This window comes from Siphateles boraxobius, unplaced genomic scaffold (assembly GCF_051911475.1).
Source record: "Siphateles boraxobius isolate OS27281-9 unplaced genomic scaffold, OSU_SipBor_1 3, whole genome shotgun sequence".
Classification (NCBI taxonomy): Eukaryota; Metazoa; Chordata; class Actinopteri; order Cypriniformes; family Leuciscidae; genus Siphateles; species Siphateles boraxobius.
In genome coordinates, this window is record NW_027508919.1 from 5,579,417 (window position 1) to 5,594,772 (window position 15,356).

The 15,356-nt window shown below is 38.0% G+C and overlaps 1 protein-coding gene across 1 annotated transcript; it reads left to right on the top strand.

The window, feature by feature from the left end:
• Positions 1–928: 928 nt before the first annotated feature.
• Positions 929–15,047, top strand: fam193b (family with sequence similarity 193 member B). The gene is made up of 10 exons (XM_077247558.1): positions 929–1,291; positions 3,431–3,706; positions 5,385–5,568; positions 7,043–7,258; positions 8,607–9,015; positions 10,066–10,252; positions 10,364–10,597; positions 11,084–12,101; positions 12,215–12,290; positions 13,203–15,047. Exons 1-10 carry the CDS (start codon positions 1,106–1,108, stop codon positions 13,297–13,299), a joined length of 2,883 nt encoding a protein of 960 aa, XP_077103673.1. The 5' UTR covers positions 929–1,105; the 3' UTR covers positions 13,300–15,047.
• The last annotated feature ends 309 nt before the right edge of the window (positions 15,048–15,356 follow it).

Below are 15,356 nucleotides of genomic sequence, written 5' to 3' on the forward strand. Positions count from 1 at the left end.
ACAGTGAAATATTATAATGACAATATTTGAGTCGGAGGCCAAACAAATACCCTGAATGATATGGAAGACAATATTTTGCCAAGTAGTAGGGATTCTCTGACTTTTTTTTCTTCATCATGAGGATAATTGAATGTTTGACAACGGGAAATGAAAGGTGTGAGAATATATCTTTATAAACAGGCAATGTATATTAATACGTTTTATAAATAAAGTGTATGAAAAACAATGTTTCATCTATTATCATACAACTACCCATAATTAACAACTAGAGAAATAAGACATGGAAGCTGAAATTAAGTAAGACAGGGTAAAGAGCTATGCATGTACTGTGCAGTTTTTGTGAGTTTAATTTTTTTTTTTGAAATACAGATAAAGTTTTGTATGATACAATGTAAAAAAAAGTTGCTGCCTTAAATTAAGTACAATTTGGATGTTTAAGTAATTTCAACTTAAATGTTATTAAACTGACTTAAGAGTTACATAACTTATCTTGTATAACTAATTTTGAAAATTGATTAAAGCAATGTGAAAACATATGTTGTCATAACTTATTGACTATTTACAGTGTATAGATGGATTTTCAAAATGATACAATGTAATTATATATATATAAATATATATATAATGTATATATAATAAATTATTACAATTCATATAATATTCTAAACACAATATAAGCGCATAAAAAGGGATATTTTATTTTAATTTATAATTTCACTGGCGTTACTCTCATCAAAGAACATAATTATGTGCATGTACGTATTAAAGCTGCACGTGATTACTATGTTGATATTTCTCCTTCTATCCTGCACTACTGTATGACTTACTGTATTCTGTCACCTGGAAATCTTGCCCTCATTAAACATGGAGTCCTCGGTTTTCCCCTACCTTACTGAAGCCGTTTGCCATCAGTACGTGTGACCCCTGAACCTTCTCGAGTGTGTGTGTGTGTGTGTGTGTGCGCGCGTGCCAGCCCTCCGCCATATTCACTGTTGTCTTGCCTTGAGAAAGAACAGGGAGCATTAGAGACTGCCCACAAGAACCGAAACTGTGTTTATACACCGAGCCTGGAGACCAGCCGACGGGCATTATACGGACTAAAGCGATGGCGAGGAAAAAAAGCAAGCAGCAGGGCGTCGGGGCCAAGGATTTAGTGTCGGAACAGCAGCAGCAGCAGCAGAGCCTGTCGAAGAAGCCCGGCGATGCGGGAGCAGCAGCAGCAGCAGCGGCGGCGACAGCAGGCGGAGGCGCTGGTGCTGGAGGAGATGCAGGAGCGAGCAGGACCAATCAGGTAACGTTAGCTAATGCTAACACGTCCATCCAACAGCACACCTCCTCGAGCCGGTTCGCGCTGTTAGAGACTTGGTTTTGTAAACTATATTAACGGGCGTTTTATTTAGGGCTCTATTGCACGTGCAGTTATTTGTGTTTTCGCGCTTATTTTGCGTTTTGTAGCGCCTGATTAGCGATGTCCGATTCATGAACCACTCGTTCTTTAGAGTCGGATCTTTTATGATTTGGTTGAACCGATTCGTAAAATTGGTCTGAACGATTCGTTCAGGAGTCGGACGGAATCTGTCAGAACAGTTCTCGGATCAAAACATCTGACTGACAGTCGTTTTCAGAAACGTACGCTTTGTATTGAGTTGAAGCCGGTGAGTAATGTGAAAGTAACAGCATTTTGAATGATGTGGTGAAAAAGTATATTATTTGTACCCCATAACAGAAATGTTATACAATTGTAATGAAACTGTTTACGATTTAATTAAATGACAGTCTCAAAACAGTGTCTTTTAATAAAAAGCGTTTTATTAAAATAATAGCATTTTAAATAGACAATGCAGATGTAAATATTTTTATTGTTTAATGTGAATGTAAATTATATTTATATTATTAAATGACTTTGTTTTAATGAGCCGAATCATGTATAAAACAAACTGAACTAGGAGTCGGATAGCTGGAATTACAATTTTATAAAACGTAAAATAAAACCTAATAAACAGTAATATGTGCAGTTTGCATATAATATGCCACGCCAGGATGGACTATATGTATACTATATATATATATATATATATATATATATATATATATATATATATATATATATATATATATATATATATATGTGTGTGTGTCTTTGAGGGACCATGTGATGGCGCGATTACTTCCGACGTAAAATAATACACGAGTGTGTTTTGGAACCGGTTCTTCGAAACGAACTGTTCGAAAGAATCGTTTCTCAGAAATGAGTCGGATTTCCTATCACTACGCTTGCTCTCGCGCTGCACGGGCGGAGCAGCACTAGCTCGCTCGCAACGATATAAATAAATAAATAAATGTGTTGCCTTCACAGCGTTTTGATAGCCCCAAGCAGTGCAGTACCTTAAATCTGAATGTTTTATACGACACTTGTTGTTTAGATATAACGTTTGCTGTTTCAAGAAAGCTAAACGAAAGTCCGTGAAGCACAAAGCTAACAGTGTGTTGCTGTCGTCTATTGCTGTGGCTGGCTACTAAATTATTTCTGTAGAGCTCAAGCTAAAGCGGCAATACTAACCCAGCCACAATCTCACTTTATGCGCTGACAAAATTACTATCATGTGTTTGTGCATTAAATGACTTAAGATGCATATTTGCTATGTGTCAGTGGTTACATTATTGCCATACGATTCAATTTTGGCTGCCTTTCAGGGTTACCAACCTGCTAATATCTGCAACACTCTAAATGTTAAGCTTCCGATGCACAAAAACGTCAATAACAGTCAAATGTTAGAGCTTATGCATTTAATAAATGGTTTAACGTGATTGGAGTGTGTACAGTGGATTCTGAATGTGTGGTATTATTTGTTTTGGTGGGTTAGTAGTCTTGCCGAACCCTTCCAATTTTCTGCAATAGTTGGCTGGTTGAAACAGTAAAAAAAAAACAACAACTGATAATTCTAATGTGATTTATGTGCACAGGTCTGTTTTACATTTTAACAACTTATTTGCAAAGAATCATGGTTTAATTATTGAGTTCCTGCAATAAAAAGCTTTACTATTGACCAGTCAGTCATTGAATTGACAGACAGCGTTTTTGTATAAATATTTTTTTATGAACTGGTTTCTTCCAAAACACTATAGCGTTATCTCTAATGATCTAGAACAAATTAAAATGTATGAACCCATTTAACTTGATTTTACTCCATCGGATGCCTTTTTAAATTTTTCTACCCACTACTGAACATCTTGCATAGGATTGTGGCATATCTACGGTTCCCACGGTCATGAAGTGCCTGGACAAATCAAGGAATTTTAGATTTTCAGTCATGAAAAATTCTTAAAAATTCATAGATATTTTAGTGAATATAAATTCTAGGCTTCAGATGCAGTGCTCATTACAATTTGTCCATCTGCTTTTGTTAACTCATTTGCTCTGATCACACAGTCCATGCATACGTGCTGCTTGCTGTGCCATCGGGAGTTTAAAGACTGGGGGCCAGGCCAGGTGAACGGGCTCCCCAGTCATGGGTCCAAACTGGCGGAGGCTGTGCCCGCGCTGTCCCAGGCCCTGCTGAGGGAGGTTCCGGGCCGCAAGCTGGCAGACGCCGTGCCTTCGCTCTCTCAGTCGCTGTTGGGTGAGGTGCCGCTGTGGATCTGCCAGAGCTGCAGGAAAAGTGTAGAAGAGGAGGAGAGGAGAACGGTTCAGGAGCAAACTACGCAGGTTATTGAGACAGAATATATTACACGCATATATATATATATATATATATGTAGGCTATGGGGTAATTCTTAGAAATTAGTGTTTATAGATACAACTTGCTCAACTTCAGAATGCGTTGAATCTGATTTACACATATCTATCTTAACCATAAACATGTCAACATTTTTGTGAGAAGAAATCATTTGTACTTCCTAATATAGAATATAGAATGAAAAAAAACAACATTTGGACACTATCTAGACATCATTGCATTAAATACAAACATCAAACCAAGTGGTAAAATCATGCTAAAGCCTTTTTGAAAACTTGTTCTAAACCATTCTTGTTCATTTGAATCAGCCACCAATATAGTAGTGAATTCAGTAGCTATATGAAGTCCGTTCCCTTTAAGTTCACACACTTTTAACAATATATTAGACAACCAGAAAGTGATTTTCGTCATTTCATACCTAACAAACTTTTTTGGAAAAGTTTTTTTTTGCTATCTTTCTTAAAAGGAAATAGATTTAAAATGCAATTACATAAATAAATGTAAAAACAGTAACACAAAAAAATAAATAAAACACTTTAATATTTTATTATCTAATGCAGTGGCATTCATATAGTACGTGTGTTAAGTGTCCAAATGCTTTTTAGGAATTGAGCTGTAAGTCAGTACTGTATCAAGTGGTCCTTTTTGTCTGGCTTATTTTTATTGGAAAATTGCACTTGCTGTTTGTGCAGTGTTCATAAAGATTTGAGGATGTTGCGTTTGCTTCTATCCTTTGATTGCATGAAGAACAGTAGTAATGTTTTCATGAATTTATCTTAAATGCGCCAAATTGGAATATCGGCTAAAACATTAGAAAATAAAGCAGCATTTCCATCGCATGTGTTCAAGAGAACAAAATCATCACTTCCTGGGAAATTGTCGCAAAATATCTGTAATAAAAATGGAAGTTGCTGCAATCGGGGAAGCCACTGTGGCACTTTTTTCCTACATCATAAATGACTTGCGTCTCAGAACGCGCAGACGAAACATAATTCTATCTTACGCTCAGATGCCTGGTGTTTGGGAACTCAATCATGCGAGACACTTCTGGGAGGCCCTTATACCAAAGCATTCTGATGACAGACTTTTGCTCAGGCGTTTCAGAATGATAATTTTGAGATGCAGACAGTGCCTGTGTGATGAAATTGATCGGCTGGTTAGTGCAGTTATCTAATCTGATCCACGGTTGACGCAAAGTCACGCAAGGTGTTTTTGTTGTGCATCGAGGGATTTATTGGTTAAATGTGTTTCCATCGTAGTTTATGTGCATGTCTTCTTATTGGATGCCGCTGTCCCACAATGTGTCCGCCTCGATTGAGCGAATACGTTTTTTTAATGCACATTTTTATAATTTAAGCGCATCTTGGCATTTCCACCCAGCGTTTTTTTCTATGTAACATCCCAAAATGCGGATAAAAATAGGTGGATGGAAACATACCTAGTGTGTCACACGTGTGACCAAAACCATTCCTTCTTTAGCCAGGAAAACTCAGCAGGTCATTGAGGACAATCCTGTGTACATAATACAGGCAAAAAAATTCTGATAGCGCTCGCATGTCTAGTGAAACATAATTTCCGATGCACCCTAAAGATCCCTAAAACATTTTGCAGACTACTTGTCTAAAAGATGGATGTGTTGTTGTCCAGGTGCCGCTGTCCCACTCGTCCTCATGTAAGTCTCAGAGCTGTGGGAATGGTTATCCGGAGCATAGCTCGGTGGATTGGGACCCCAGCTCCTTCCTCTCTGCACGCAAACTGTCTGGCCTGTGGAATTCGGCTCATTCTAATGGAGGGTCTCATTGCAACCACAGCACACCTACAATTTCACCAGGTACGTCTTCCTGCTCTTTTACTTCATTACATGGCACTCTTGAACACTTGATTCTGTCAAATGCAGCATTGTTTGTTCTGATTTTTTCGTATAATGCCCACTGAATTGACCGTCTCAGGCAGCCTTTTTTCTACATAACTGTGCAAGTTTCTGGTTTCATATCACTCCATAATTTCATCTTTATTCTCAGATGATAACCTCAAATCAATTTGTCATGCTCATTAATTGATTTATTTGGTACTTAGCTGTGTAACAAGCAGGATAATGTACAGTCAGATAGGCATTGTGACAAAATAAACCAGTTCAGGGTTGATTTAAGATCTTATCAAACTTTGTGTAGTCTGCGGAGTGGTTTTCTTAAAGGTGTTCTATGAATTTCACTTTGTCAACTTTAGTTAGGCTAGTGTGTAATGTTGCTGTTTTAGCATAAAAAAGGATCTGCAAGGTTACAAAAGCTCCAAGGTTACAAAGTAAGTCCACTCCAAAGGGAGGTATTTTATTTTACAGAATCCCCCATTTTTAAGAACTACAACGAACGGGTTTGTGAAATCTTAATGTTACTCATTTAATAATCCCTGCCAACGGAATACGCAAAAATGCGGATGAGGCCTGGCTGAGCTGCTGCTATGTAGCCTGCATTATACTCTCTTAGTTTCTGGAAGCTGTTCTCCGTAAAATGTGCAGCACACAAATAAACATTGGGATTATAATGTTCAGGAAAAGTGTTCAAAATTTGAACCAATCTAAGTTTGTCAGCCTTAGGAAGGTCAAACAAAAGAGTTGAGGAAATAACAGTGTCTATTTGACAACACACAAAAGCTTTTCCTGAAATGGAGCAGTTCTCTCTTTGTTGTGAAAATCTGTTGTTTGTGGATCACGACTTGTAAGTACGTCTTTTATTTGTAGTTGTTTTCCCGTTCAGTCGGTCATGTTTGAAGCACCGACGTATTGGGATCTTGCCTGAGACCCCAATCACCTTCGAGTGTAAACTAGACAAGCCAATGAAATTTGGCGTGCGAGATTTTTTACATCTCACGCTCCACCCGCAGCGCGGGTATAAATAAGGAAGGTGATGCAATGCACATTTGCTTTGTGCTGTGGAGCCGAGCCAGTGAGCTGGCTGCCCAGCGAGCACAGCAATTGTGGCAACGGGACGTAACATCTCCATTCCCTCCTTCAGGGAACAAAGGTTACATACGTAACCAAGACGTTTTCTATTAACAGTTCCAATTATAAGTTTTATGTTGTTGCTACGCTCGCCTGCTAGCCTACATTAGTGTTGATATAGTGTTTACTATAGCTTTTGTAAGCTCTCACTTTTGTAAGGCTGTTCACCCCCCTTAGGAAAATTAACCATGGTTTTGTGATCGATTACTGTTTTTATTACCATTTTTTTTTGTAATACAAATACAATTTGGTAAAAATTTTTTGATTCTCATTCGGAGGCTGATTGTGTTGTTTCTTGTCCTGGTAGGCGGGACGTTAGGACCAGCTTGCCATGAGAAGAGATCTTCTCATGATGCTCCCGGGAAGGCTGCCAAAACATTCGGGACTAAAGTGTGTCCCTACAGTCATCCCTCATCCCAGAATTCCAATGCTGCTTCTCCTGGGACACTGTCTGCCTCCACTGATCTATGTAAGACCAACCCCAAGCACTTCAAGACAATGTGTCGACGACCAACTCCTCCAGGTGAGGACACAATATGATTTTATTGGTTATTGCACTGGGTATTATTAACTGACAGCAAGCAACAATTATTTGTACATTTATACTTCTAGGTTAATATTAATTCATAAATATGCTATAGTTAATTCATGTGCATTCATAATACATTAACTAATGTTCATTTACTTGTAATGGTAAAATGTATCTTTAAAAATTTGGGGTCGGTAAGAGTTTTTTAATTATATTTGAAAGAATTATCTTATGCTAACAAAGGCTGCATTTATTTGATCAATAATACTGTAATATTGAGAAATATTTTTACAATTTAAAATAACTGAGAATGTAATTTATTCCTGTCATGACAAAGCTGAATTTTCAGCATCATTACTCCAGTCTTCGGTGTCACATGATCCTTCAGAAATCATTCTAATATGCTGATTTAAGAAACATTTTGAATTATTATCAGTGTTGAAAACCGTTGTGCTGCCTAATATTTTTGTGAAAAACAGTAATACTTTTTTTTCAGGATTCTTCAAAGTTCAAAAGAGTAGCATTTCTTTTAAAATATAAATCTTTTGTAACATTATAAATGGCTTTACTGTCACTTTTGAGCAATTCAGTATGTCCTTGCTGAATAAAATAATTAATTTCTTTCAAAAATAATTATTGACCCTAAACATTTGAATGGTATTGTATGTAGAATTTAACATTAGCCATGATCAATAAAGGCTGTAAAAGTATTGTTCACTGTTAATTCATGATACCTAATGCATTAACTAACTTTATCAAATTAATGTGTTACTAGAATGTCATTTACCACTTTGTTTAGGCGTATTTACATATGGAATCTGGTAATATCCGTTTTTTTTTTTTATCCCAATGGTTCTATTGACGTTGTGTTTAGGGATAGAAGATAATAGATTGCAGGTCGAAGTGGTTGTTCTAATTTTAGCGCAGTGTTGCAGTAGAAAGACTAAAAGGGATTGTGTGGGAGAATGTATGCATGCACTTCAGCTTTAATGTACACAATAACAGTTAATATTTGAATGCATTTTAATTTCTATACTTTCACCATTTGCTTTTTCAGTTGTTCATATTGCACTGCATTATGTAATGGGTGCGAGCCGCAAAGATTTCAAATTTACACCATTTCCTAACCATACTCAACGTGACAATAATGTGTCAGACATCACTGCAAAGGAAACGTTGCTGCAAAGTGTCACAATCACATCCAATCAGAACATCCAACATCCAATCACATCCAACAGAACACAACCGATAAAGATAAAGCTGTCACTCTAATTAACATGGAAGAGTTGATTTATCACTTGCATCTGGATGTAAAAGTTTTAAAATATGTGTTTCTTTCCAGGTGAAGCGTTCCACCCAAACGATCACCACCAAGCTGCAGACCTGTCAGTGCCGCCCAACAGTCCAACGGGTCTCCCATCCCAGCATTCCTCGCTGCTGCCTCCCAAACAAAACTCCAGTCAGCATGTTCACGTCAACTCCTCTAGTCCGGGGCTGCCTTCGCATGCTCCTTTCTCTCCGTTGGTACCAAACATTCACTCTCCCGCAGCCAAGCACTCAAGTGGGGCGGACAGTCCGGTGGCCCTGCACAAGCCCAGCGCCTGCAAGAATTCCCACATTCCCGCTGTTAGCACGCAACACGGAAAACTCGGCAACTCACTCATAGGCTGCAGTCACCCCTGCAACGGACACAGTAACGGCAGCCCTGTAGCCTCTTCCAATGCTGGCCATCTGACATCTGGGGCATGCAGGTGAGCATCGGTGGACATGCACAGGTTATCCGTTGTTTTTATTACTTAACATCTGTGTATGTTAACTGGTAGGGCTTTGTTGAAAATATCGATTTATTGATTCTCATTCGCTTTAATCGATTTTCTTTTCTTAAATCACAGGAATCGATATTTTAGTCTATGCTTTTTTATTTTTTATTGATGCATAAACAAAACTTTACTTAACATTATTTGTAGCGCGCCTCCCATCCAATAAATCGCAATAAACTTTGTGCTTTGTTATGATATGAAACAAAGTCTCAGCATTAGAGTCTGTCAATGTTGTTTTGAAATTCAAATAATAAATGCCGTTTTAGCATGACGGATCGCTGTATAGCCACCTTAGTGATCATCTCTTCCTCTTAACTATTAGTTATATCATGAAATAAACATGATTAAACATCAGAAAGTACTGTATGCTGAAAGATACAGTACAACACAATCGGTGTTTCAACCACAGAAAGACGTTGATGAAATAGCTTGGAAACAATGTCACCTATCGTCATATTTACCTCTGAAAAGCCATTCAGTGTCTACATTTTGATTGTTAACTTGAAAAATGAACCCTAGAGAGGAGCATTTTGATAAATATATACACCAAATTACATATTCATTGATTTTTACTTAACTTGTTCTTCAATATATAGTGTATGTTTGAATAAATCAATAATTTAAACTACTTTTTAAGACACAGTTTATTTGTATATATTTATTCAAGAAATTAAAAATATTATTATAGAAAAACTTCCATATGTGCAAATTTAAATGTTTGTATCCTTAATCCGTTGTTAGTTTGAATCATTAATATTACAGTAATGTACTAACTGACGGGGTTCCCTGTATAGTTTACAGCTTTAGTTGAGAGGTATTTTTGTTTTCCTTGAGAATAATTGACATTTACTGTACCTGATATACAGTACATCCATTCCAGATTAATCTATATCAAATCAAATGAAACCGAATCACAAGCTTGTGAATTGAAATTGAATAAAGAAAATTTGTGTCTAAAGTTGTATTGTTCTGTTTGAGCAGGGACCAGGCATGTAAAGGGCACAAGTTGCCCAATGGGTCGTTGTGTCACGCTCCGCCCTGTGAGCTTGAAGAAGGAGATGATGAGGACAGCAGCTCGGAGCGCAGCTCCTGTGCTTCCTCTTCCAACAATCAGAAGGACGGGAAATACTGTGACTGTTGCTACTGCGAATTCTTCGGCCACAACGCGGTACTGTTTACCTAATGCTCCATCTTTAATGTTTAGACATTGCTCTAACACATTATGTTTGTGACCTCTGTCTACCATAAATAAAAATATTTGTCATCTTCCCCTCTTCAGCCTCCGGCTGCCCCCACCAGTCGGAACTATGCTGAGATCAGGGAGAAGCTTCGGTCCAGACTGACCCGCCGTAAAGAGGAACTTCCTCAGAGGCAGGATCTAGACCCGGCAGCACCGAGTGCCATAGACCATCGAAATGTGGATGAACTCCTGGACTTCATCAACAGCACCGAGCCCAAACCCATCAACAGTGCCAAGGCTGCTAAACGGGCACGGCACAAACAGAAGAAAAAGGTACAGTGTTTTCCATTTGACTGTTATAGACACTTTAAACTGCAGTAATAGTTGTATGTTGATATGCTACTCCAAACATTCCTTAATATGCTACATGAATATAACTACTTGTATATAAATTACACCCTTTTCTGTTGACAATTCACATTTCCCATCACAGAAATAAATTGCATTTTAATATATAAAAGTATAACAATTATTTATCTATTTTTATTGTTTGAACGGTTGTGTGTATGTGTGTGTGTGTGTGCATGTGCGCTTGAATAATATGCTTAAAAATATGATTATTTTGAATTTTATCATTGATTTCTAACAGCTTCTGTTTCCAGATTGTACCTTTGAAGCTTTGGCTTTTTTGATTTCCAGAAATAGTTTTTTTTGAAGACAACTTGCCAGTTGTAGTCTTTATGCATATGCAGCATTTACTCTTCCAACATTCTTTTAAAAAATACAAGTGTGAATGATTTTATCAACAATTTTGAACAGGAGAAGGAGAGGGCTCTTCAGGGCAGCGTTGAGGCAGCCTGCGTTGAACCCCGCACGGCATCTCCCCCTGATCCTATAGAAGATTTGACTCGAGATGGGGAAGGGAACAGACTGTTGGAGTGGCCTCAGCTGGAGCTGGAGCGAGTTAACAGTTTCCTCACCAGTCGTCTGGAGGAGATCAAAAACACCATAAAAGACTCCATCCGTGCCTCCTTCAGCATGTACGACCTCAACCTGGACGTCAACGACTTCCCGAAGAAGGCTGCGACACTGGAAGGAAACCATCTGCTTTCTCACCTCAATGGATCTTCTGATCTGCAGCAGATAGACTTGGATCTGGCACCGCTCTCGTTGAGGAACTTCAAGAGGGACCTAGACATAGTGAACGGTTGGGAGGACACCACCACTGCAGCCAAAGACATCCAGAGGCTCCACTCCACACCTAGTCTTTCCAAGCTCATCCGTGTTCAGTCACCAGAACGAAGCCCAGCCACGGAGTCAGAGTCCATCCAGCCTGGCACCGCGTCTGCTGCCAAACCCAACGATGCAGTTCCTGAAACCAAGACCTCAACTGCAGCCGGATCCAAAACAAAGAAGGGTAAGAAACCGCAGAATCAGCGGCAGCAGGACCAGGCGACTCAAGAGCAGGCGACCAATACGAAAACAGCAAAAACTGAGATGCACAAAGCACAGGAAACAAGGGCAGCTGATTCAGATAAGAACACCAAAGGTGGATCCAAACAGAACCACCAGACTCAGCAGCAGACAGACTCCCAGAAAACAGGAAATAAGAGAGCAGAAGAGGTCAAAGCTTGCAAGCAGTCATCCAACGGAGCTTCAAACGGTCACCATAATACAGGGTCTAACACGCAGAGGGGGAAGAACGAACTCTCAGACACACGGGACGTGGACTCTAAAAACACCTCCAACACTCACAGTTCACAGCAGCAAGCACAGCAACTGAAGGGAAAGACTAAAAATAAGAACAAAAACAAGACGGAAAAGTCAAATGCAATCGGTAAGTGACATTTTGGAAATAGCAAGTTGGTCTGATCTTGTGGGTCTGTTTAATCATATTTTCTTGACAATTTTCACCTCTTCATTACTTTTCACCCCCTTTATCCCTGATAGATGATGTGTTCCTTCCCAAAGATGTTGACCCTACGGAAATGGATGAGATTGACCGTGAGGTTGAATATTTCAAGAGGTAAAACCCAGTCATTACCAAAGACAAACTGCTCTGTTTTTTAGTTGTTTTTTAAGTCAAGCATCTTCTTAAATTTAGGATACAATACAGAAGTTTAGTTTAGAAACATTTTATATTAATATTTTTATAAATATAAATCTGCTCTAATATGGTGATCACAGACTACTGTAGGTACACTACAGTCCAAAAGCATTTTTTAAGAAATTAATACTTTTATTCAGCAAGGATGCATTCAATTAAAGTATTAAAAATGTTGTATTAAAAGTGACATTGAAGACAAAGTTAAACAAAATATTTATATTTCAAATAAATATAAATGTTCTTTTAAACTTCCTATTCATCAAAGAATCCTTGAAAAAATGCATCCGTAAACAAAAATATCAAGCAGCACAACTGTTTTCATCTTTGATCATAATAAGAAATGTTTCTTTAGCACCAAATCATCATTTTAGAATATTTTTTGAAGGATCATGTGACACTGAAGATTGGAGTAATGATGCTGAAAATTCAGCTTTGCCATCGCAGGAATAAATCACACTTAAAAAAAAAACAATAAAAGAGAAAACAGTTATTTTAAATTGTAATGATATTTCACAATATTACTGTTTTATGCCAGTTAGAACATACCTGATGCTTAATATACAGTGTTATGCAAAATGGGATTTTGCAATTTTTCCAATGAGATTTGACTGTCGCTGGGGCTACCAAGTGCAGATATAGTGACTAAAATCTAGCTAGGGTAACCAAAACTTCCTGGTGCTCATTGTTAGGATATCAACTAGGTTTACATGGAAAAGATATCACTTGTCTCTTTATCACCTCACAGGTCATTCTTGAAACCAGAATTTTATACAGATGTAAAATTCTCACTTGTTGCTTAACATTCTTTTAATTTCCCCTTTTTTTTCTTAGGTTTTGTCTAGACTCTGCAAAACAAACCCGACAGAAGGTGGCCGTGAACTGGTCCAACTTCAGCCTCAAAAAGATGCCCTCAAATGCAGCTCAGTAACAGATGGGTGATGGTAAACAGACCCCCCTCCCCTCCCAGCAAGACTGTACTAAAAACCAGTTTGGCCTTTGGTTACTGTACTTAACACTCAATCGGCCTAAGGTTGCTCCCTCTCACAGCCCTTTCTGCCTCTATGCCACGGGACCTTGATTTTTGACCACCAGTCATCAAACATGTTTTCGTTATACCTGTTGTTCGTGGGGAATCACACTGCACCCTGACCTCAGTCCGAAAACCTGCATCTTGTTATTGCATTAGTCGCTAAAACTCATTCGGGTACTGATCCAGTTCATCTATATGCTTTATATGTCGTATGTACACAGTTATTTTACAATAAAATGTTTTAAAATTTGCAACAATGGCGGGGTTTGACCCATCAAGCCTTTTTCAGTTGTTCATTTTAAAAGGTACTTCTCCACTTGCAAATCACCATCATGCATTTTTGCAGACGCCACTCAGCCTGCAAATATACTGTAGTCTTAGAATAGATTTTTTGATAATACAAAATTCAAATTGCTGTATCATGTCTGATTGTCATAATGGAGGTAAAAAGGCAGCAAAAGACTGTTGTGTTCACTGATGTGTTTTAGTTTGTAGTTTTTCCATGTGAAATACAAAGATCTGGATAGACTATACCACACCTATGTCATTTGATTTCACAGTCGACTTTGTAAAGCCAAGACAGTTATATGCACACAAAGTGAACCGGGCACATGGACTTGGTTGTCCTTTAGAACAACACCGAGAACATTAGTGCATATGCTTACAATGTATGACGTGTGAAACTTTTTTTTATTACTTTGGACATTTTCAAGAAAAGAAAAAGGAATCAACACTAAAAAGAAATTGATTTTAAAGACCTGTGTCCGTTGACTGTCACTTTTATACACAAATTTGAAGTTTGGGCAGATGAGCTCCGTTTCCTTTGCATGATGAGTAAAACTGACAAGTGTAGGCTACTACAAACCTCTCCCATCTCCTTCAACACTGTATGGAATGCTGTTCAAAACTGACTTCTGGCAAAAATCCCTGATTCTCCGAGCAAAATCTTATGGTAGTGTCCCTGCTGATCCTCCCTTGTGGTGGTTTGGATATAGTTCTGTGCTGTGACCACGTTCTTGATGTGAGTTTCAGTTCGTAGTTGGTTCTCCAGCAGTGCACCCTTGTTTTGGCTGCATGACCTCATTTTGTTCATCCCAGACACTTGCAGTAGTTCTGCTCATGTAGTTTCAGTCCACTAGTTTGTGACAAGTTCAGACCTGTTTTCACTTACATTTGCAATCAAGGACTTTTCATGATGATTTCAGACTCTCCACAGTGGTACGGCACTTGTAACATCTGGTTGCCCTTTCCATAGCTTTGTATGTCTGCATTGTATTTTTTACTGAGCCCCTTCTGGTAAAAATCCCAACTACAGATGAGACATCATGTTGAATATTAGGGTCTCTGGGTTTACGATCGTCTGAATCTCCTTTGAAGGATTGAGATCCCTTGAGAAATGTTTTGAGTTTTTGTTTCATATTTTTTCCGACATCTTTGACTCTATCCAGGTTATATTCAACTAGAAAACATTATCTTCAACATTTGGAATGTAGATTTATACTATACCATTAATGGCCACGTGTATGTTGGCTTTCTGTTTTATTTTGTTGTTTTTTATTATTATAATTATTATTATTATTCACTTTTGATACTGTGAAAATCTTTCATGCTGAAAGATTAAAACATGACAGTTTTGAGAAAAAAAATGTGTTGTGTTTGCTTTCTAAACGTATGTCGGTACCATGCAAATCTATTAATATAAGAAATTGATAAATATAATAAACAAATGGGAATAATTTGAAAATTGTAGTTCCAAATTAACACTCACCTTGGAGTTGTTTTCAAGGTCAAGTTTATGCTGAAACAAACAAAAACAATTTGTCGTCATTAATTCACTCTCGTTTCTTTTAAAACCGGAGACCTTTTAGGGAGATTTTAGGCAGAATATTTAGGATTGGAATTATTAATTATGATCGAGACTTATTCTGCCTTATATGTTCCAACATAATGTTTTT